Source organism: Ylistrum balloti, unplaced genomic scaffold (assembly GCF_031769215.1).
Source record: "Ylistrum balloti isolate Yb309-2 unplaced genomic scaffold, AGI_CSIRO_Ybal_v1 Utg369678, whole genome shotgun sequence".
Classification (NCBI taxonomy): domain Eukaryota; kingdom Metazoa; phylum Mollusca; class Bivalvia; order Pectinida; family Pectinidae; genus Ylistrum; species Ylistrum balloti.
Window position 1 is genome coordinate 229,423 of NW_026781920.1, and position 26,016 is coordinate 255,438.

General features: G+C 35.8%; 1 protein-coding gene across 1 annotated transcript in view; it reads right to left on the reverse strand.

Moving 5' to 3' along the window:
• Positions 1 to 26,016, reverse strand: part of LOC132564042 (anaphase-promoting complex subunit 4-like) — an 87,277-nt gene that overhangs the window by 44,146 nt on the left and 17,115 nt on the right. Inside the window, exons 18-24 of the mRNA XM_060228789.1 lie at positions 25,304 to 25,393; positions 23,273 to 23,360; positions 21,030 to 21,127; positions 19,107 to 19,168; positions 18,520 to 18,555; positions 17,782 to 17,883; positions 15,977 to 16,060 (exon numbers count right to left, since the gene is read on the reverse strand). Coding sequence (XP_060084772.1) covers positions 15,977 to 16,060; positions 17,782 to 17,883; positions 18,520 to 18,555; positions 19,107 to 19,168; positions 21,030 to 21,127; positions 23,273 to 23,360; positions 25,304 to 25,393 — 560 coding nt within the window. The remainder of the gene's footprint in view (positions 1 to 15,976; positions 16,061 to 17,781; positions 17,884 to 18,519; positions 18,556 to 19,106; positions 19,169 to 21,029; positions 21,128 to 23,272; positions 23,361 to 25,303; positions 25,394 to 26,016) is intronic.

The following is a 26,016-nucleotide window of genomic DNA, read 5'->3' on the forward strand; positions in this document are numbered from 1 at the left end:
ATACCATAATTAAAGAAGACCGATGTTTTATATTTTATTTCTTACATTCTTGTTTTCATCCTTAAGGACACAATCACATCTTTTTTTTATTGCATATCAAAATGCATTGATGAGCTAGCTGAATCAGCAACACATATTTTTCAAACTCAGAGCAGAAAAATGATAATTGCAGCATATGACATTGTATTACAAAAAATATTCTAAAGTTATTTTTCTTTTTTCCATTCTTTTTTTATGACCTTGATTGTAAAACAGGACCATGACTTGTAAAATGGAGTTTTTACCTGGCAATTGTGAAATTGTGACCATGATTGTAAAATGGAATTTTTAAATTGGGATCTTCCTCTATACCGTATTTCTATAGGGCTCAGCCTTACTTAAAACCATACCATCACATTAAGATTTATCTATTTATCATGACACTTATTTCCTAAAATTATTGAATTCTTGTCCAAATAGAAAAAAAAAATGAATAACAATTTGAAATGATTGAGAATTTTCTCGACATGATAGATCACCTGAACTAAGTTACATTTACACACAATTATGTATGTAGGGTTACAAATAGTTGTTCTATATCTGTATTAAAAGCCGATACCTTCTTTAAAAAAATAAGTGACAGAATTTTAAATCCACACAAAAGACTTACACCTGGTTGATGAAGATATATGTATATATATATACAACATTAAGCGTATTTCTTTTCGTAACAGGTAAACTCAAATCAAGTGAAAAACTTACAAAGAAAGAAAACTGGAAAACTTTCAACACAAATATTTCACTTCAACATCAAATCAATATTGTACCTATGAATTCTAAATCTTTGTTCATTGTCATTCTTAAATTTTCACTAAAATATTGATCGCTTTATAAATACTCTGTATCTTACAACCATCATGAATGTAACTATAGTTTGTAACCAACATCTGGCTTAGACAAGGGTTTAAATTATACACTGATCTTTCTGCACTTAATTTGTGAAGCAATTATTAACAAGTGAAAATCTGAAGCTAAATTCCTTAAATATTTCTGAACTTGTTATCAAAGGGAGGCTATCCATACAAAACTAGAAAATAAACATTTTTTTTTTAAATTTTCAAAACACATCCAGTCATTAAAAACACATGCTAAGATATCTGAAAACTTTTTTTCTCTTAAAGAAGTATTTGTCTTCCCCAATCACTCATGGGATAAAATTGAGTATGGAAAAGATGTTTCTTGCTATTTTCTGGAGCTGACTTTTCCCAGGAGCAAACTTTCATTAGCATAGTTTGTAATACCTGTTTAAATTTTGATCAACAAAGTTCTGTCATCAAGTGATCTAAGTGGTATGATTTCAGTGCACCATATCCATTAGGTTCACTAGCTATTACCTGAAACTTCAAATCTGACGGATGTAGTAATTTCTCTTATCAATGATATTTTAAACAAGAAAATGTTAAACTTAGCCCCATTAAGACACAAGTGTGTACACCCATTACAGGATATTGTGCGATGTGATTGACTTAGTGTCAGATATTTTTGTACCCTTGAACCAAGTGTATTCCTGTACCCTCGAACCAAGTGTAACCTTAAAATCAATCAAATCAAAATTTATCATAGCACAGTCAACTTATCAGAATAATGACAAATAAAATCTTTGACATAAATTTTCAGCAAAGTTATTTGAAATTGCTTTGAAAATATAACTTTCTTTTTAACAAAACACCTTCTCAATCGGACAGAAAATTTAAAAATTGGCATTTATTTACAATTTTGATAATGTTTTAATTCAAAAAAATGAAAAAAGAATTATTAAAGACTAACAAAACTTTGAGATTTGAGTATACCTTGAAATTTCTACATTCATCCCTTTTAATAGTTTATTTCAGTACAGGTAAACGATAAACCTAACAGATGTTTTAAAGATCTTACAGAACCAAAATTTATCTTGCTTCAATGCATGACATTTTTACGAGTTAAATCTTTGTTAAATATTTTTCCCAAATTTTAGTTATTGGGGTTTTTTTTTGTTTTTTTGTTTTTTTTTTCCTTGTTTTTTTTTTGTTTTTGTTTTTTTTAATTATCAGTAATACCCACTTGCATCAATGATCATTACATATTAAAACTTTTCTTTTTGATTCAACAATCAAAACCTATCGAGTTCATTATTATGTTTGATTTATTTTCATGTAGTCAGATGATAAATAATCACATCTAAATTTCTGTCATTGCTGATTCAACAGTTTCCATGTTCATTTTTATTGACAAACCCTGAAATCTTTTTAAAGCACCATTTCAACTAAACAAGTGTATTTTTTTTTTGTTATACCAAACATTGTAAGGGTATTACATTTTGTATTGATTTTGTTCTGAAGTGCTACTATTTCTTTGTCATATTTATAGTATTTTGTGTTTTAATTGTTGTGCCAGTGACTTTAATGTGCAGAACATGTAAAAAAATGATTTCAATATTGATTTCTTCTTTTCTTAAGGAGATATGCTACCTTTAACATTAAGCCAGTGTTACAGTTGTCACCGTTTAAAACTAGAAATATCTTAATGTTTATCAGTTTATGTTCTTTCGAACTTTTTAATTTGATCATTAATTACTTGAAGTCAAAATGATCAATCACATACACCTTTTTTCCAACATAGAACCCCTAAAGAAAATAATGAGGTAGCATACACCCTTAAAAAAGAGGTAGCATACCCCCTTAAAAAAGTTATATATTTGGTGTTGTATAGAGTTACATACCATATTTAACTTTAAATGGTGTTAGTCCCTTGTAAATATATTCATGTTGCAAACCAAAGGAGGGACAAATGGGGCAGGGAAGGGCTTGTGGATGATCATATAGGGGAGATAATCAGAATCAGAGGCAAGTGGGCATAATGTGAAGTTGCCTGATTTGAGAGGGGTGGGGTGAAGGGTTACAGAGATCATTTACCCAGAATTACATTGAAGTCAAGAAGAAGGGGAGGGGGAGGGTAGGGAAGGGTAGGAGGGTCACAGGGGCATTTACAGAGATAAATATGGTACTACAAATTTAAGGTGAACACAAACATTGATTTATCTAATTTAATCAATACTAGTCAATATCATTGTTTGTTTTGCTGATCTCTATGAAAGTTTTTTATGTAATGTTATGGTTGACTGGAATAAGATAAATAAATTTCTATGAGTAAATACTTACCTATGATATATGAAATCAAAATTTGAGCTGAAGCATAAATCTGTTTTTTGAAATAGAATTAATGCTATATTTTTATTTGAAAATTTTCATCTTCCTTATGAAGTAGTTTCTATAAAGTGAATCACATTAAGAAACAATGACTTTGTTTTTCTTTGGAGTTAAAGTTAAGAATGATGCAAAGTAAAGTTGATTGCAAGAAACTTCGTTTTTTTTTTTTTTTTTTGGTATATTAATCTGAATTGTTCAACGTCTGAGTATCATTGGAAGTATATGAATGATATTTTACAGCAGAATCGCTGAAGTAGTCAACCAATCTTCAAAATACGGAGACAGGGCAAACAATGATGTCTTTTAAAAATAGAATGCTATTGAAATATAAATTACATGAATTAAATGAGTGTTGATTTGTACATAATCATGTGCTGTGTTGGAATTATTTCAATATTAAATTATGACTGTGTTACAATTGAAATTAAATAAAAAATGAATTAAAATTACTATATGGTCTTTATTTTATATTAAATACTAAGCTCACAAGCAAATCAAAAACAGAATACTGCCATACCAAGTGTAGGAGTCCCTAAGTAATATCTTTCTCAATCTGTACATATTTTTACAATAATTTTCAAAATTATACAGATAATGCTTCCTGGCATGGATTGAAGACACGATGGTTCTTACGATGGGAGGAAACCCAGATAAAAACTTATCTATTCCAGCAAGTTACCCCTCATCTTTTAATGTCTGTTCAGGGAATCAAACCCTGCACACTTATATAATCACTCTTCTGAAGGTTGTTCATGCTACTATGAATTTATTTAATTTAGCCCAATAAAATTTTAGCACATTATCACTCACTTTGTGAATTAGCAAAATAATGAAAGTGATTGCAATGAAAATGAAAGTCAGAAATTGCAATTAGAGCAATCTTAATTTAGCGGTTTTGATGCAAAAAAATATTGCACTTAATATGATTCCTTTAATTCTATATGTTAGCAGAATATCTTTCAGTGTGAAAACCGCTGAAATAAGATAACTACTAAAATATGTGCTTTTTCTTGATACAAATCATCAGATCATGGCTGAATATCGACAGACAATCTATCCAGCAGAAACATTGCAAAATAACACAACATAATGAAAAAAGAAACACACTCCTTGACAATGTTTTACGATAAGACAGCACACTAATAGATTTAACTTTCATTAACCAGAACTGAGGTACACACTAAGACCTGATTGCTATATACAAAATAGTATGATAGCTGAACAAATTTTAATACACTGTAATGATGGCCTTGACCTGGAAACTGGAAAAACACTCATCCAAAACATTCTCATATATATGATCTTGATCAGAATATATTTCACCAAATTTTTGCCTTGAAAAAATAAGACAACAGACAGATGTCACTAATTTCCTTGGTAATTTTCTGGAAATAGTATAGTGACCTTGACCTATGTTAAACAATATCTAATCTGAGGTATTCCCATGCATGACACACTAGCATACATGTTAATCCCTGATGAAATGAAGTCTTCTGCACAAAGTCACTGAACTAATAATAATAATAACTAATATAATTAGTAACAATGATCTTTGCCTTGGAAACCCAATATGTGAGTTCATTTGAGTTATTTTCACAGCTGACCTTTGACCTACAGTTTTCCTTATGAAATGGAGGGGAGGGGAGAAGAGGAGAGGGAAGGGATCTGATAATGGTGACTCAACATGCTCCACATCAAATGAAAACAAGACCATAAAATTCATTTGAGTAGTCAAGTGAGGCATTACTGTACACAGTATCCAGATTGTTGAGGTTTCATTGTCAGTGTCCTGAGTGGAGAGGTTTTACTATACAGTGTCCTGATTGGAGAGGTTTTACTGTACACAGTGTCCTGATTGGAGAGGTTTTACTGTACACAGTGTCCTGAGTGGAGTGTTCAGACTAGTGAGGATTTACTGTACACAGTGTCCTGAGTGGAGAGGTTTTACTGTACACATTGTCCTGAATGGAGAGGTTTTACTGTACACAGTGTTCAGACTAGTGAGGTTTTACTGTACACAGTGTTCAGACTAGTGAGGTTTTACTGTACACAGTGTCCTGAGTGGAGAGGTTTTACTGTACACAGTGTTCAGACTAGTGAGGTTTTACTGTACACAGTGTCCTGATTGGAGAGGTTTTACTGTACACAGTGTCCTGATTGGAGAGGTTTAATTGTACACAGTGTCCTGAGTGGAGAGGTTTTACTGTACACATTGTCCTGAATGGAGAGGTTTTACTGTACACAGTGTTCAGACTAGTGAGGTTTTACTGTACACAGTGTTCAGACTAGTGAGGTTTTACTGTACACAGTGTTCAGACTAGTGAGGTTTTACTGTACACAGTGTCCTGAGTGGAGAGGTTTTACTGTACACAGTGTGGTTTTACTGTACACAGTGTTCAGACTAGTGAGGTTTTACTGTACACAGTGTTCAGACTAGTGAGGTTTTACTGTACACAGTGTTCAGACTAGTGAGGTTTTACTGTACACAGTGTTCAGACTAGTGAGGTTTTACTGTACACAGTGTTCAGACTAGTGAGGTTTTACTGTACACAGTGTTCAGTACACTAGTGAGGTTTTACTGTACACAGTGTTCAGACTAGTGAGGTTTTACTGTACACAGTGTTCAGACTAGTGAGGTTTTACTGTACACAGTGTTCAGACTAGTGAGGTTTTACTGTACACAGTGTTCAGACTAGTGAGGTTTTACTGTACACAGTGTTCAGACTAGTGAGGTTTTACTGTACACAGTGTTCAGTTTTACTGTACACAGTGTTCAGACTAGTGAGGTTTTACTGTACACAGTGTTCAGACTAGTGAGGTTTTACTGTACACAGTGTTCAGACTAGTGAGGTTTTACTGTACACAGTGTTCAGACTAGTGAGGTTTTACTGTACACAGTGTTCAGACTAGTGAGGTTTTACTGTACACAGTGTTCAGACTAGTGAGGTTTTACTGTACACAGTGTTCAGACTAGTGAGGTTTTACTGTACACAGTGTTCAGACTAGTGAGGTTTTACTGTACACAGTGTTCAGACTAGTGAGGTTTTACTGTACACAGTGTTCAGACTAGTGAGGTTTTACTGTACACAGTGTTCTAGTGAGGTTTTAGACTAGTGAGGTTTTACTGTACACAGTGTTCAGACTAGTGAGGTTTTACTGTACACAGTGTTCAGACTAGTGAGGTTTTACTGTACACAGTGTTCAGACTAGTGAGGTTTTACTGTACACAGTGTTCAGACTAGTGAGGTTTTACTGTACACAGTGTTCAGACTAGTGAGGTTTTACTGACAGTGAGGTTTTACTGTACACAGTGTTCAGACTAGTGAGGTTTTACTGTACACAGTGTTCAGACTAGTGAGGTTTTACTGTACACAGTGTTCAGACTAGTGAGGTTTTACTGTACACAGTGTTCAGACTAGTGAGGTTTTACTGTACACAGTGTACAGACAGTGTACACAGTGTCCTGACTGGAGAGGTTTTACTGTACACAGTGTTCAGACTAGTGAGGTTTTACTGTACACAGTGTTCAGACTAGTGAGGTTTTACTGTACACAGTGTTCAGACTAGTGAGGTTTTACTGTACACAGTGTTCAGACTAGTGAGGTTTTACTGTACACAGTGTTCAGACTAGTGAGGTTTTACTGTACACAGTGTTCAGACTAGAGAGGTTTTACTGTACACAGTGTTCAGACTAGTGAGGTTTTACTGTACACAGTGTTCAGACTAGTGAGGTTTTACTGTACACAGTGTTCAGACTAGTGAGGTTTTACTGTACACAGTGTTCAGACTAGTGAGGTTTTACTGTACACAGTCAGACTAGTGAGGTTTTACTGTACACAGTGTTCAGACTAGTGAGGTTTTACTGTGTTCAGACTAGTGAGGTTTTACTGTACACAGTGTTTAGACTAGTGAGGTTTTACTGTACACAGTGTTCAGACAGTTTTACTACACAGTGTTCAGATGTGTTACTGTACACAGTGTTCAGACTAGTGAGGTTTTACTGTACACAGTGTTCAGACTAGTGAGGTTTTACTGTACACAGTGTTCAGACTAGTGAGGTTTTACTGTACACAGTGTTCAGACTAGTGAGGTTTTACTGTACATAGTTTTCTGACTGAAAAGATTTTATTGTAATGAATAAGGTTTTTTCTCATAAGAAATGTTTCATAGACCATAATTTAAGGTGAAACCAGGTATTTCATTAGAAAAGTGAAGAAGTAATAGTTCTGGTGTAAATTTTAATGTTACCTTCAAATGTGTAACTACTTTTATGTACAGATTTGTCTGCTGTTTCACATTAAATCACCAATTAACAAATAGCCTAGTCATCACCAGGTATCCTAAAAATGGCAAGTTTTAGCAAATCTGCTGCCTTCTGTTTGAAAGTACACAGAGAGAAGATAACAGGTGCATTTAAATGTATTTTCAAACAAAAAAAAATCTCAATTTTGTCTATACACCTCTTCATAGGTATTTTTCTAATTTTCACATTTTAATTTTATGTGTATTTAATCACAAACACCATATGAAATCTATATATATATGAAATGTGTAAGAACTTTGTCTACGCCAAATTGGCAACTTACTCAAGCTGATGTCAAGATTAGAACAAACATAGTCTTTGAAAATATCTAAATACAATTCTAAACGAAGGCATCCCTTGCATACAATTATTTGACAAACTGGGTATTGTTTGTTGTGCATCAATTTAACAATTACTTCATTGATATCAAATCCCATCAAAATACAATGATTATGTCCAGCCCGTTACACTTAATCTGTAATCAAAGCTAAAAGTAACAGTATCATGAAAAGCTGGATGGATAGTCTATAGCTAAGGACCAAGCTAACACTTCTACAGTGAACAAAATCTCAGAAAGTTATGCACTAAAGGTAATATCCATAAAGAATCAACAGCTGCTCCCTGAATGATTGCTAGTTCCAAAAGGGCTAAAATTTTTTTCAATGAATTTTCACATTGATACCTCTAACTGTTTTTCTGTTAAGCTCCAGACAAAATTTACGGATTATAATAACACAGAAGAATATATTTCCAGTAAAAGAATTGTTGAATAACAATAAACTTTCTGGTGCAAAACTTAATTAATCGCAAAATTTCATGAAATTTGTTAAAAGTAGTAGAAGAGTGTGACAGGTAGTCCACAACAAGCTGGAATGGTAGTTTCAAAATTTATTGAGGATTTCTGGCCTACATGTTTCGCCTGTGACAGCTTCTACGGGAGGCGATGGGGATGAATGGACACTAAACCAACTTGAACTTTACCTGCGTTGGCTCTCTCTTTACCTTAAATTTGTTAAAAATTACATTTGCATACCACTAGTGGTGTCACTGGCCAAGGGAGGTTTGTAGAAGGGGCATAACTCCTACCAAGTTGTTGAAACCAGATTGCTGTTAAAAAAACTGATAAATATTGGCAATTAAACACGGAGTTTCCTGAAATCTTAATGATCTTGATGCTTTAAAGCTTTTATAACAGAAATTTGTTTATGGAAAGATAAACGAATGTCAGGGACAGATCAACACACAAGAAAATCCGGTACCAGCATGCCTCATCTTTGCCTAAAACTTTTTTCATTTTATAATTAAAATGAATGAATGATATGTATTAAACCAAAATACTGTATGACAATCTGGATCAATTTTTGCCATATCAAAAACAATTAAAAGATTTCTAAAAATAAGGATATTTCAAGCTACAGGATGGTAAATACCTTTTATAAGGATTCATAAACATCAAAATAATGCAGTCATGGGTTATATTATATTATGACAATTTATTTTTTACATAATTCTGATATGTCTTGACACGTGGCTATCTGAGTACATTTTCATCGACTGGAACAAATTTATTCAAAATAAACTGATAATAGAAGAACCCTGTCTTTCATAAACCAATGATCGCCACAATACAAACAATTTTGTTTGAATATGTTTGATTGATGTTGTGATAAGGGATGTTGTGTTTGTGCAGTACGTATGATGTGGAGAGAGTTAAATAAGTTTTGGAGTAGAGAAAAACTTCAATCAAAAACTGGAAAAAAAAAATGAAACTGACTCTGATCCAATTTCGTCCTTCATGTGAAATGAATAATAACATTTTTTGCAATATTTGTCTGTTTACTATTCAAGTCACATGATTTAAACCAGTATGAAACATCATAATTTGCATCTGACAGAAAATTTGATAAGTTTGAGATATTTTAAATTTTTTAATCCTGCATGTTGTTCAAAGTTTTTAAATCTTGTGTTTGCATACTGAAACATTTGTACAACTGCTCACTCAATAGTTTCACATTTACTGAAAACATCCAACATATTTCTTCTTAATCAAAGCCAGAGGGTGGGCTTATTACAAGACAATGAAATACTCAATATATTATTTATAAAGTTTAAATCATCCCTTGTGCCAAAATGTTTTTTTTAAATCAAAGTCAGAGGATGGACTTATTAAAGGACAATGAAATGCTCAGTAATATTTGGTTTAAAACATTCCTGATCAACAACCATGTCAGGGTAGGCATATTGTCATGGGCCTATTTCTGGATAAAAATAGTATATAAAGTTGAGTGCCAAAGTTTTTGGGTGAACGAATGGCACAGAGGTAACAGACTCTCACCTTTCACCTTGGCATCCAGAGTTTTATTCCAGGAATGGACGTGAAAAGGTATAGGGGTCACCTACCCAACCATGTGAGTTTTCACTCCTACAATAAGACCCCTGCATGTTTTCATCCAGGCCAACAAGAATGATTAATGTAATTTTAAAAAAGTTGCTTTGCAGTTGTTGCAAAGTAAATAAAGTTTTATCAAATTTATAAATTGGAGATAAAAGCTGAAACCTTTAAAAAGAATTCTTTCAACTATTTCCTTATCAAACGTGTATGTTCTGAATTTATAATGAAACAGTTCATAATTATACTTCATGAAGCTATTACTCAAGCTAGACAAATGAAATTGTTATTTATAGATCTATAAATTCAATCTGTAGCAATCTTAAGTGGCCATGAAATTTAATCTTGACTTACGATCAAAACCATTACCTGGTTGTGACCATATTGTACAGGTGTAAATTTGATAAGTATTATGATGGTACAGAACACTCAGTATGTAATTAGCTGTTACATTCTGCTGCACTTCTTATACCCAATACCTATATAGGAGCGTAGTATTCCATAGCACCTGCTAATGTGCCTAGCAAAATGCACCTGTCAATGTTGTGAAAACGAAAAAAAAAACTCCAGGTGCAACAACGACAGTCAGGACATTCATAACCACACTTGGCAGCATTACGTGCTAGATCTATAATTTAAAGATTAAAAAAGATTAATTCTCAAAAAAAAAAAAAAAATTCATAGACATGTGATTACGTCGTTTACATGTCTGAAGGCTGTCTGTTTGCTCTCAAATGTCACTAAAAAGAAAAATTCAAAACAGGATTTAACTGTCATGTAAATGACAAAAAATTTAAGAGGTACACAATGTATCATTATTTCAAAATGAAATATTAATGGTATCTCTTTTGTTACATCCAAACTGAAGGAAAGTTACCATAATTGTAGTAAGTGTCAAAAAGTTGGGGATAGATACTTCATTTTGAATACATATTTTTCAGCAACTATTCATGATTCATGAAACAATGCATACTGACTTATATTAATATTATTGGCCCCGATGGAAACATGCATGAGGTCATACTGTGGGAAGAACCTGGAGTACCAGTGTAACCATTGCAGGTGACCTTATACCTTTTCACATCTGTTTGGGGAATCCAACCCTGCACACTATGGTGAAAGACGAAAGCATTACCACTGTGTCACCCTACGATCTTTGTATAAAATCAGAGACATGTGGGTTTAAATGATGGTCTGAGTGTCTGTGAAAGAGACTATCTTTACAAAAAATGTGAAAGGTGAAATTGTGTAAATCTTTTGAAGTGTATTATGCAAGAAATGAGGCTACAAAGACTCTCTCAGTAGAGAGTTGGAGGTATCGGTCTGGGGTGCATGTTTTGGTCCCTATGAGAAACGGACTATCCTGTGCCGGACTGTCCTGTGTTGTTGGTTGTGTTCTTGGGCAAGACATTTACCCTAATTGGTCTCATAATGAAGGGGCCAGAAACCCAGATAACAAACAAACAATTAAGAAAATCCACAAAATATATCATTGTTAGGTTTCTAAAAATAGTGACAGTGACCTACATTTCTACATTTATTTCTCCATATCATGACCCAAGTCTTGTATTTATCTCACAATAATAAGCCTATATGCAGTTATAAGCCCAAAATAATAAGCCCATATCTGGTTATAAGCCCATCCATGTACATGACTATTTAGAATTACAAACCAATACACTGCAAAAAAACCACCCACTGACTTCAAGTCAGAATTTATATATCAGTACCCCCACCCTACCCCACCCCACTCCACCCCACCCCCATGTCCCAAAAATAATTACAACAGAGTTTATATCAACTTAAAACATTAATGATAAACTATACCAAAAACAATATATGAAGTACCCAAACATCTACAGTTCTTTTATTTCAAACCAAATGGATGTTTTCAGACACAAAAATTTGCCATTATTTGGACATAGAGCCCTGACAACATAACATGATGAGATGTGAATTGGTGAGATGTTTGTCCCAGACGAGACCGAACTTTGCTGTCTGCTCTTTCAATATTCAGTAATAAAACCTCCTCTTCACTGTGTGTTTAAGAAATGTGTTTGATAGCTGTGCTAGTTAAAAGAGTTTAAAGGACCCAGATTCGTAAATGCATCATAGCCCTTATCATGACACCTTGACTCCTTTATTGGTAAAATATTTGCTTTCATCTTCTACCTTTGTTTCTTTACATCTGGTGCCTTAAAGTCTTTCATTATCCATCGTAGGTTATGTCATAACTTTCCTGTAATTAGTATTTGGTATGTGGTCATAGTTTCTAGCCAGGAGCTAATAGAAATTTACCATCCCCTCTCCTCTGTCTTGCTTCCTCAAACTTCTTAAGTTACTTTTAACACTCACCTTTTCTTCCCTCTCCTATAAGTCCATCCCTTACCCTCCTTCATGCCCACCCATGTTCCCACATCACTCAGCCCACCCAATCCACCCCCTCTCTCTCTCTCTCTGTATCTTTCTCTCTCTCTCTTTCTCTCTCTCTATCTTTCTCTCTCTCTCTTTCTCTCTCTCTCTCTTTCTCTCTCTCTCTCTCTCTCTCTCTTTCTCTCTCTCTCTCTTTCTCTCTCTGTATCTTTCTCTCTCTCTCTCTCTCTCTTTCTCTCTATCTTTTGCTCTATCTTTCTCTCTCTCTTTCTGTCCCATTTCCTACCCCCTTTTAGCCCTGACTCTCCAATGTATAAATTAAAAGTTGAATGAGAACTTCATTCCATCACAGTAATATTTCCACAAATACTTTCATAATTATCAAAACTGACAGAAAATAAACTTTGAATTTAAAATAACAAAACTCTGCTAATTTTCACAGAATTACTTATCAACTTTTTTTCTTAGCCACTGAACAAGCTGCCATATCCTGCAAAGGCAGCATGTGTTTGATATCATTAAACCTTTTTTTACTATTGCTTGAAATGAAAGTTGTTTTTTAATGTTTAAGGAGTCCCTGCAAATGTTTTCCCACTTTTTATCACATCATTATAGAAGAACATCATTCCTTTTTGTAATATCCACTTTGTTTGATTTCATTTTCAACCTTGTTTTTTTTTCAGTTTGAAGTGAAATTGGTTTTTAAATGTTTGAAGGGATCGTGTATAATTGTTTTTTATCGCCACACCATTACACCAGGGCCTAGTTCCTTTTCGCAATATTCACTTTGTTTGAGTTTATTTTAAAACCTGTTTTTTCAGTTTGAAGTAAAAGGAGATTTTTTGATGTTTGAAGGGGCTGTGTATAATTGTTTTTTTTTACTACACCATTATAGCAGAACCCACTGTGATGTTACTAGACCTTTCCTATCATATTTTATCTGTTTATTTCAAATCATCAGTGATAATGACAGACAAAAAACAAATCAGGTTAGCAGACTTGTTGACACAATGAAGCAAATCTGACTGCAGCCAGTTATTGTCCAATAAAAATTGGCTTGAGATTGATCACAGAGACTGCTTTAAAAGACACTATTAATTTTCTCTAAACTGGGTTCCCTTTGGGACACAAAATTTAAACAATTTTTTAAAAATCCTGATTAATGAAATACTAGTTTAAAAACATGTATTTATTGTCAAAATTGACACAAAATATGTTCAAGTTTTTGAGTTGGTATTCTTGATCCACATATTCAAATGTTAAAAAACTGTTAAATCAGTAGAAGTTAATTTATTGAACTATAATAATCCACAAAGTCAATTGTCTAAAGCAAAATAATGATTCATTTTATTGGAAAACCAGGAAAATTAATCCTCACAGAAATTTGATTTTGCAGTATATGTTCAATGTTTTTTTGGTTTTGGGGTGGGTTTTTTTTTTTTGTTGTTGTTTTTTCGTTATTTTCGTAATAACATTGCATAGAAAATATTTGGATTAAGGATTTTAATTGAGAAAGAGCCATACTACATATTTATGATGTTCAAAGGCAAAAAAATAACACAGAATTATGAATTCAGACTTTGAAACAAAATGAGGAAATAAAACTGTTATACAGTGTGTATATTTTGTGATTCTTGATCAATCAATGTGTAGCCCTACTAATGTCCTCAAGTACATACAGCAAATAACAATGTGGTTTTTCGTTTTAAGCATACAATTTTTTCTTACATTTTCTAACTTTGAACAGCATAACCTTATTCATGACTCCATGACATTAATTTAGATAAACTTGACTCCCCATAGGCTTCCACAATCACAGAATCACAATGACATGTACCAGGTAAGGAAGAAACTTCAGTTATGTTTCTTACATAAAATGCCTGCAAGGCAAGAATTCCAACAATATTTGGCAAAGTTCTATAAATAGTAATCATGACCTTGACCTTGAAACCCCCTGATCATCAACTCATCCAAGGTAAAGTCATGAAGTAGCTAAAGTGATGACTCATCATGATTTGTGATGTAACACTACAGAACTGAAAAACACTGCACACGCCTTCATAAAATTGCGAGGACAAAAAAAACCCATCAAGTTAATGCTTGCACTTGATACCAATATCGTTTAAATTAAAATAATTTGTCATTTTGAAAATTCAAGATTTGACACAAAACATGTACATAGGTGGTTTTACCAGAATTTGAGATATATATAATGAGGTAAAATGAGAGGTGTAAGATATGCCCAATGGTATACAACTGAGACGTATGAAATGTATTAGGCGCCAGAATTGTCATCTCTAACTCCCAGATAACATCAACAGATAAAGTTTCATAATTTCTAATACATGTATATCATATATCTACAATAAGAAGGTCAGAAAGCAGTTTTACTTATCTTTCTTTAAATGGAAAAATCTGAGTTTCTTAAGAGATAAAATTTCTTAATTTATTTCCTGCTTTTCCTGACTGTGACAATTCTATACATCTTACACATACAATAACCCATAAACAATACTCCAAGCTGATACAACCTACACTAGTTCATACCCAAATATAGTAATAAGGGACCCCCCACTTTTTTTGTTGAATGTTTGTCAATGGAATGGAGTTGTACACCATCATGTCTCATTATGTATTTGCACATTACGTTTGAAGAATTTAAAATTATATAAAATTTTCCATTAAATTTCTGTTTTTTAGTTTTTGTTTTATCTTTTCTGTTACTTTTTTCTCTTTCTCCTCTCTTCAAGGAATTTTTCTTTCTATCCACTTTATCCAATGACAGGAAACAATAATTTCAGAATGTGAAATGTTGAGGAAATATTATGTAATAAAACAGTTAATGACCTGTTTTGCAGTGATTATGATGATTTATCAACCCTCCAAAGTTATGCCTCCCTTGGCATTTGGCCTCAGGAAACAATTCTGTCTCAAGTTGATGAATCACCATACTTACCTGAAAAAGTGGGTGATAGGATAATATCCCATCTTTTGAACATAAAGAACATGCATGAATACATTTTTGTGGAAAAAAAACAAAACAGTAAAGCGATAGATTTCTGAAAAATAATCAGTGGAAATAATTTCAAAATAAAGAAAAGAAAATTTAGCGTTTGCAAGTTTTGTACATTATATCCTATGTCAGTCCTACAAAGTGTAATAAATTTAATATTTGAGATTGGACCATTAGACACCAATATTTTAACGGGCCAAGGGAGATAACTCAAAAACAAACGCCTCCTCTACAAAACATTTTCAATTTCTTCTCATGGACGAAGGGAGGTAACTCAATATTTTGTTTGCCTAATTTTGTGATTTCTGAAGTTCTTCAAGCTTGATCAGTTTTTATTAATCATTGTAATTATTAAACTATCAAAATGTGTTATTATTTATTTTAATATTTCTTAAGCAACTTTAAATAATTACATTTTTTTTTGCTGAAATCATGAAATCAATATGACTCGATACATGTGAAAATTCTTTCAAATATTGTTTGCATGCAAACCTTGAGGTGAGACTTCTGATATTCCCATACATTAATTCATTATCAGAAAGTGGACAGAAGGCCAGAATTTTGGACTAGCTTATAACCAACTAAACATCCATAAACATGATCAAACTTGGGACAAACATTAGTCAACTGGGCTTATTAGAGGTGAATGACAGTAAATGGTAAAGCTGTCCTACCTTTCTTGATCCTCTTGTCCACTTGTATTAACTGACCGCTGTGGTATCTCTCCAAACTTGACCGCTACAGCCTCACAATGAACACTGAAACAGAATAGATTGAAAAGTGGAATATGGCCAATGACCACTTAACTACTATGGTACTTTTCACATGTCAAAACAAAACAAAACAGGTTTGACTGTCTGAGGTCAGATCAGACAGATCTCACTGTCAGGGTTAAGATCAGACAGATCTCACTGTCAGGGTTCAGATCAGACAGATCTCACTGTCAGGGTTCAGATCAGACAGATCTCACTGTCAGGGTTAAGATCAGACATATCTCACTGTCAGGGTTCAGATCAGACAAGTTTCACTGTCAGAGTTCAGATCAGACAGGTTTCACTGTCAGGGTTCAGATCAGACAGATCTCACTGTCAGGGTTCAGATCAGACAGGTTTCACTGTCAGGGTTCAGATCAGACATATCTCACTGTCAGGGTTCAGATCAGACATATCTCACTGTCAGGGTTCAGATCAGACAGGTTTCACTGTCAGGGTTCAGATCAGACATATCTCACTGTCAGGGTTCAGATCAGACAAGTTTCACTGTCAGGGTTCAGATCAGACAGGTTTCACTGTCAGGGTTCAGATCAGACATATCTCACTGTCAGGGTTCAGATCAGACAAGTTTCACTGTCAGAGTTCAGATCAGACAGGTTTCACTGTCAGGGTTCAGATCAGACATATCTCACTGTCAGGGTTCAGATCAGACAGATCTCACTGTCAGGGTTCAGATCAGACAGGTTTCACTGTCAGGGTTCAGATCAGACATATCTCACTGTCAGGGTTCAGATCAGACAAGTTTCACTGTCAGGGTTCAGATCAGACAGGTTTCACTGTCAGGGTTCAGATCAGACATATCTCACTGTCAGGGTTCAGATCAGACAAGTTTCACTGTCAGAGTTCAGATCAGACAGGTTTCACTGTCAGGGTTCAGATCAGACATATCTCACTGTCAGGGTTCAGATCAGACAGGTTTCACTGTCAGGGTTCAGATCAGACAGGTTTCACTGTCAGGGTTCAGATCAGACAGATCTCACTGTCAGGGTTCAGATCAGACAGGTTTCACTGTCAGGGTTCAGATCAGACATATCTCACTGTCAGGGTTCAGATCAGACAAGTTTCACTGTCAGAGTTCAGATCAGACAGGTTTCACTGTCAGGGTTCAGATCAGACAGATCTCACTGTCAGGGTTCAGATCAGACAGGTTTCACTGTCAGGGTTCAGATCAGACTGGTTTCACTACCAGGGTTCAGATCAGACAGATCTCACTGTCAGGGTTCAGATCAGACTGGTTTCACTACCAGGGTTCAGATCAGACAGGTTTCACTGTAAGACAATGCTTAATTATCAACCTCGATACCAGAATTTATTTAAGAAAAGGAAACACTATCCATTATCCTGGCCATTCTTTACTACAAAATCATTCATTTTTGTGGGGCTTTATTTTCATTTAATCCAAATATTTATTCGTCCATGAAATAATGAACAATTTATGCTACATTTTATCTTAGAAATATACAATTTTTTGAGAACTGTTCATCCAAAAATCAAATGTCAATGAAAATGAATCCATATGGAAAACCATTAGATCTGAGCTCACAAAAATATATGATTTAAAATAACATGATAATTCTACAGCAGCAAAACAAAAACGATTTTTTACTGTTAATGATTATCACAACAGATTTCAAGAACAAGAGAAAAAATGAACAAAAGCATTACTCTATCGTATTCCTATAAAGTTAATTCAGACTGATGCCTACCTGCCACCCGTGGTCGACTGGCGCAAGATGATGAGATCTTCAGAGGGTAGTCTCTCCATGGTATAGACGGTGTACAAACACTGACACTCATTACTTGTAAATCTGAAAAAGAAATGTTGGAAAGATATCCTGATTCTTTAATTTCTGAAAAATCAGTTGTCAACAGTCATACTCCAGGTTTCAATTGGGTTTGTTCCCTGGGTTCATCACCCTGTGAACTGCTGGGGTCATTTTGAGGTAGGGTCTCCTTGTAGGAACCGGTGGCTACCTCACTTTTAAAACACCATACAGGCTATCATGTGTTGTCCGGAGCAATTAGGGTTAAGTGCCCAGACACAATCTTGCCTCTTTCTCAGCTTCCTTGGAAATACAAATCACCACAATTATGAAGTGTTGAAACAAATACTTTTATGTAGGCAAAAGCTCTACAACATTAAGTGTTGCTGGCGCTGTTTCAATTTTTTGCAATTTAATCAAAAGCCTTAATAAAAAATTATGTATTTCTCATGAAAATAATAAAATAGACTATCATTTTCTCAATAAGTCTTAAAGATAACAATCTTTACATTCACAAGAAATTTGGAGATCTGAGATCACTACAGCAAATTAACAGTACTATAGAACACTCTGATACACAGACTATGGACTGTTTCATATTTCTCATACACAAAACACTTTCTAGATGAAGATAACTCCAAATTAACAACAAGAAATAATTTAATGAGCAAAACAGCTTACTGGCAAATCTTCGGTTTTAAATCACAGTCTCCATTTCTGAAAATAAAATAAATTTACAGCATATTTAATTAATTCTAAAAATTTATCCATACCCCTAATTTCTTACTCAATTATCATTTTGATCTTCAAAAAAACTTTTTGTAATTCCATGTGATGGATACAGTTATCCAGCAATTAGCCCATGTCTGGTAATAAGCCCATCAATGACTTTTTTCTGTTCAGCAGTATTTTCACATGTCATAAGTGCCACAGTTTTACTTAAGCCCATTTTGCTGTATTACTAACAGGCCCAAAATATAAGCTTGGCTAAAATGTTACTTTCAAGCTAAAATATATGTTTTTTATTGATTTCAAACCAGTAAATAAAACATTTTTATTTGTGGTCATTCTTATTATAGAAAAAATACAGTAAAACTTCCATCATATCTCAGGTGTAACTCAGGTTATAATGTTATAAGGAAAACCATCAGTATATAAAGTAAACATAACAATTATTAAAAATTGATATAATAATTAATATGACAAGTAGAATGACAATGAGCTTATTCAAACAGGTTTTAATTACAAGATGAGGTAGGATTACTTACTGTTTAGGGATTGTGAAGAGACGTCGGGAAGACAGACACTCAAATGAACTTCCTATGACCATCTACAAGACAAATAATGACACAAGAGTTGTTTCCCTTGGTTATTCATTCGGAATTTAGCCCCTTTCAAAATTTTACTTGTACATAATTTGAATATCTAAAAATACAATTACATTGCAGAATTTTTTGTTTTTGAAGTCAAACCTGTCTTTAAGGCTACCTCTATATAACAAATACCTGTCAATTAAATTCATACAATGATGAACCTCTATGAAAAGGCAACCTTTCTATTAAGGTCTCTTTCCCCTGCTCTCTTGAATGATTTTTATATACAGGTTTCACTGTAGCTGGTCTAAAGATATATCATCCAAACAACATAATTTGATTCAGTTCTCATTGGAATTATAGAGAAGGAGGGGATAGACATTTAGAGAGATGACATATGGCCAAACAGGTGGCTTCACTAAGGGGAGGGAGTGACTTACAGAGGTACAACACAAGGAGGGCGAGAAGGAACACAAGGCCATGTGGATGATTTCACTTAGAGGCAGAGGGTGACCTTACAGAGGTACAAAACAAGGCAGAATGGATGTGGAGGGAGAGTACATGACCTTTGAGAGTGACAGCACAAGGCAGAATGTATGTGGAGGGAGGGGTGACTTACAGACGGCAACACAAGGCAGAATGGATGTGGAGGGATGGGAGTGACTTACAGCGATACAATACAAGGCAGAATGATATGGAGAGAAGGAGTTGAATAACAAAAAGACAAAGCAAGGCAATGATGTTGGGAAAGGGGGTGGACATTTAGAGGGACTTACAGAGAACCACACAAAGCAGAATGGATGTGGTGGGACGGGTTGACTTACAAAAGGCAACACAAGGCAGAATGGATGTGGAGGGATGGGGTGACTTACAAAAGGCAACACAAGGTAGAATTGTGTGGAGGAAGGGGGTTTATGTAAAGAGAACAACACAAGGTAGAATTGATGAGGAGGGAGGGGGTGACTTATAGAGGACAACACAAGGTAGAATTGTGTGGAGGGATGGGGTGACTTATAGAGGACAAAACAAGGTAGAATTGTGTGGAGGGATGGGGTGACTTACAGAGGACAACAAAAGGTAAAATTGTGTGGAGGGAGGGGGTTTATGTAAAGAGAACAACACACGGAAGAATTGATGAGGAGGGAAGGGGTAACTTACAGAGGACAACATAAGGTAGAATTGTGTGGAGGGAGGGGGTGACTTATAAAGGACAACACAAGGTAGAATGGATGTGGAGGGAAGGGGTGACTTACAGAGGACAACACAAGGTAGAATTGTGTGGAGGGAGGGGGTGACTTACAGAGGTACAACACAAGGTAAAATTGATGTGGAATGAGGGGGTGGCCTTTGAGTGTGACAACACAAGGCAGAATGAATGTGGAGGGAAAGGGTGACTTACAAAAGGCAACACAAGGCAGAATGAATGCAGAGAGGGAGAGGGGGTGACCTTAAAGAGAACAACACAAGGCAGAATGGATGTGGAGGGAGGAGGGGATGACTTTATAGAGAGATGACATGAGGTAAAATGGATGTAGAGGGAGGGGTGATTTACAGAGGACATCACAATGCAGAATGGATGTGGAGGGAGGGGGTGACTTCATAGAGAGATGACATGAGGCAGAACAGATGTAGAGGGAGGGGTGATTTACAGAGGACAACACAAGGCAAAATTGATGTGGAGGAAGGGTGGGTGACCTTACAGAGGACATCACAATGCAGAATGGATGTGAATGGGGAGGGTTGACTTTATAGAGAGATGACACAAGGCAGAATGGATGTGAATGGAGAGGGTTAACTTTATAGAGAGATGACACAAGGCAGAATGGATGTTGAGGGAGATGAGGCATGGTTATCATGTTGAGGGAGGGGTGGACTTACAGAGGGACGAGACAAGGCAGAATGGATAGCTTCCAACAGGATGTCCAGCAGCTGTACCAGAGATTTGGTATTCTGTACAGGGTATAAGATGTCTGTATCTGTAACAATAAATGTAAATTTAGTATACATTCACTGGTCGAACACATACAGGCAAACTAATACAAGTAAACACACACAGGAGAAATTATATACTCACAGGTCAAACACATACAAGTAAACACATACAGGTCAAACACATACAGGTAAACACATACAGGTAAACACACACAGGAGAAATTATATACTCACAGGTCAAACACATACAGGTCAAACACATACAGGTAAACATATACAGGTAAACACATACAGGTAAACACATACAAGTAAACACACACAGGAGAAATTATATACTCACAGGTCAAACACATACAGGTCAAACACATACAGGTCAAACACATACAGGTAAACTAATACGGGTAAACACATACAGATAAACACATAAAAGTAAACACACACAGGAGAAATTATCTACTCACAGGTCAAACACATACAGGTAAACACATACAGGTAAACATATACAGGTAAACACATACAGGTAAACACACACAGGAGAAATTATATACTCACAGGTCAAACACATACAGGTAAACATATACAGGTAAACACATACAGGTAAACACATACAAGTAAACACACACAGGAGAAATTATATACTCACAGGTAAAACACATACAGGTAAACACAAACAGGTAAACACACACAGGAGAAATTATATACTCACTGGTCAAACACATACAGGTCAAACACATACAAGTTAACACATACAGGTAAACACATACAGGTAAACACATACAGGTGAAATTATAAACTCACAGGTCAAACGCATACAGGTAAACACATACAAGTAAACACGGACAGGAGAAATTATATACTCACAGGTCAACCACATTCAGGTCAAACACACACAGGTAAACACATACAGATAAACACATACAAGTAAACACATACAGGTGAAATCATATACTCACAGGTCAAACACATACAGGTCAAACACACACAGGTAAACATATACAGGTAAACACATACTGGTAAACACATACAGGTAAACACATACAAGTAAACACACACAGGAGAAATTATATACTCACAGGTCAAACACATACAGGTAAACACATACAGATAAACACATACAGGTAAACACATACAGGTGAAATTATATATTCAAGGGTCAAAAACATTTTAAGGTAAAACACATACAGGTAAAATTACACATTCACAGGTAAAATAAAGAAATTTACAATTACATGACATAAATCAATGTGCAATGAACAAAAAAAAAGTAATTTGTTGCAAGGTATCATAGGTAATGTTCTAGACCGCTTTTGAAGACACATAAAAATAGTTCATTAACATTTTATAGGCAACTTTTCAGACATATGTTGAGATAAACATACAAATATTAATACAAGCCTTGAAAGAATAAGTCAAGGCTCATTTGAGAGCAAAATCATATCAGTAAATCTATCCTTATTTTATAGATGAACAGATCTGGTATAACCGATTAACAAAAGTGACTCAGGACATCAATGATATGTGAATAAAGAATGTACTACTTCACAGGACTGTAGAAGACAGGACTTACAAAAAAGGACACCTCCCACGAAAATTGTTCTGATGAATAAACAGATACTGGTGCTTCAATTATGGTGAAATTTTCTGTGAAAACTATAGTGATTGTTGTGGAAAATAGACAGAGGAACAGCCAATAGGATTAAAAAATATCTCCTGCTTTTACAGAAGGTCAAGGAAATATAGAGAAACTAGATGTGTCAGAGTAACATGAATGCCCCTGTCAGTAACTAAGACAAAAGTTTGGAACTTTTTAGCGCTGTTGGCCTTTTTTAGATGCATACTCATGAAGTAAAATTGAAGTCTTGTCTGCAGAATCAATGGCAAAGAATCTGAAACAAAACTGCATATTTTTTTGTAATTCCCATTGGAGTAAGACAAGGCTCTCAAATATTGGTCTTACCATTTTTGTGAAAATTTTCATTAAAATACTTATTAAGTCAAATGGCCATGACTTTGTAAAAATTAACTGATCATGACCAAATCTTCACCTGTATATTATCATTATACACCTACATACCAAATAACAGTTCTACATCTGTATCTGTCAAAGGGTAAATTACTAGAATTGAAATCATGGTGGAATGACAGACAGGGGTATTAGTGTATCTAGAGAGTGTGACAATAAAACTCACCTTTAAGATGAAAACAGCCCTTCTGAAACTGTATCCAGGGATTAGAGGATACAGATGGTGGATAATGTAGATCTTCTCGTTTTAAATACTGAAATATCAAAATTATGGCATGGTAAAGTCACATTTTACTGGGGGGTTAATATTCATAATTTTTCAAAAAGAAATTTCATTTTTGGACACTTCACCCTTCATTTATCAGACAATGTCACATCTTGAACCTGTCGGACAATGTCACATCCTGTACCTGTCAGAAACTGTCACATGTTGTACCTGTCCTACGTCACACTCTTTTATTTCCTATCCCACACTCTGTACTTAACTTATGTCATACTTTATACCTGTAAGAAAATGTCATATTCTGTACTTGTAAGACAATGTCATATCCTGTACTTGTAAGACAATGTCATATATTGTTCCTGAACTATGTCACACCCTTTATCTGCCCTTTGTCACACCCTGTACCTGCCCTATGCCATACTCTGTACCTGCTCTACGTCACCTCTTTTACCTGTCCTATGTCAGACCCTGTACTTGCCCTATGTCACATTCTGTACCTCCCCTATGTCACAGCTTTTACCTGTCCTATGTCAGACCCTGTACTTGCCCTATGTCACATCCTGTACCTCCCCTATGTCACACCTTTTACCTGTCCTATGCCACACTCTGTAGCTGTCATATGCCACACCCTGTACCTGCCCTATGTCACATCCTGTACCTCCATTATGTCACATCTTTTACCTGTCCTATATCAGAACCTATACTTGCCCTATGTCACATCCTGTACCTCCCCTATGTCACATCTTTTACCTGTCCTATGTCAGACCCTGTATTTGCCCTATGTCACATCCTGTACCTCCCCTATGTCACAGCTTTTACCTGTCATATGTCAGACCCTGTACTTGCCCTATGTCACATCTTTTACTTGTCCTATGTCAGATCCTGTACCTGCCCTATGTCACATCCTGTACCTCCCCTGTCACACCTTTTACCTGTCCTATGTCAGACCCTGTATTTGCCCTATGTCACATCCTGTACCTCCCCTATGTCACACCTTTTATCTGTCCTATGCCACACTCTGTAGTTGTCATATGTAACCCCATTTACCTGCCCTATGCCACACCCTGTACTTGCCCTATGTCACATCTTTTACCTGCCCCATGTCAGACCCTGTACCTGTCCCTAGGTCACACCCTACCTGCCCTATGTCACACCCTGTACCTGTTCCTAGGTCACACCCTACCTGCCCTATGTCACACCCTGTACCTGTCCCTAGGTCACACCCTCTACCAGTCCCTAGGTCACACCCTACCTGCCCTATGTCACACCCTGTACCTGTCCCTAGGTCACACCCTAACTGCTCTATGTCACACCCTGTACTTGCCCTATGTCACACCCTGTACCTGTCCCTAGGTCTCACTCTACCTGTCCTATGTCACACCCTGTGCCTGTCCCTAGGTCACACCCTACCTGCCCTATGTCACACCCTGTACCTGTCCCTAGGTCACACCCTCTACCAGTCCCTAGGTCACACCCTACCTGCCCTATGTCACACCCTGTACCTGTCCCTAGGTCACACCCTAACTGCTCTATGTCACACCCTGTACCTGCCCTGTGTCACACCCTGTACCTGTCCCTAGGTCACACTCTACCTGTCCTATGTCACACCCTGTGCCTGTCCCTAGGTCACACCCTACCTGCCCTATGTCACACCCTGTACCTGTCCCTTGGCACACCCTACCTGCCCTATGTCACACCCTGTATCTGTCCCTATGTCACACCCTGTACCTGTCCCTAGGTCACACCCTACCTGCCCTATGTCACACCCTAACTGCCCTATGTCACACCCTGTACCTGTCCCTATGTCACACCCTGTACCTGTCCCTAGGTCACACCCTACCTGCCCTATGTCACACCCTAACTGCCCTAGGTCACATCTTGTACCTGTCCCTAGGTCACACCCTAACTGCCCTACGTCACACCCTGTACCTGTCCCTAGGTCACACCCTAACTGCCCTATGTTACATCCTGTACCTGTCCAACTTTCTCCAACTTGAAGCCTGATTTACTGTTGTGGTCCTCCATCAGATCTGCTATTGATATGTCATCTTCATCCTGATTATCCTGCAAAAATGAAACAACATGAGATTCATTATATCACATCATCTATCTTTAAGTTCGCTGTAAATCATGTAAATTTCATAACTATTCATTTCTTTAATTAAATTTTCCTGTTTAAATGTATCTTTATACAAAGTTACAAGAAGGGTCTCCTTGTAGTAGCTTCTAGCAACTTTGTTAATCAACATATAAAAGGCCCATCGCCTGTCCGCCAATGCATTAGGGTAATATGCCTTGCCCAAAACAACCACTTCAGCACATACAGGTCCATTTCTCAGCTTCCTGAGAAACACAAAGTGCTATGGGCACAGAATGTCATGCTACGCATCTATGATATTCACCTAAAGTTACATGGGCAAACACTCCAACTGAATTAGTTATTGTGGCACTGGTCTGGAAATGATGTTACTCAACTGAGTTTGTCAAAAGAAAACCTACCATATAGGCAGTTATTTTCATAGGGATTTTATTTTCTTTTTTTTGCAAAACATGAAATAATATCTCAACAAGAGGCCCTTAATGGTCATCTGTTTACAAAAACTTTCAGCAGGTAGAAGGTTACTTTTTCCATGATGCAGATGGTAGTTTTGGTGAGAAGTAGGTAACTTTAACAAGTGTAACATATT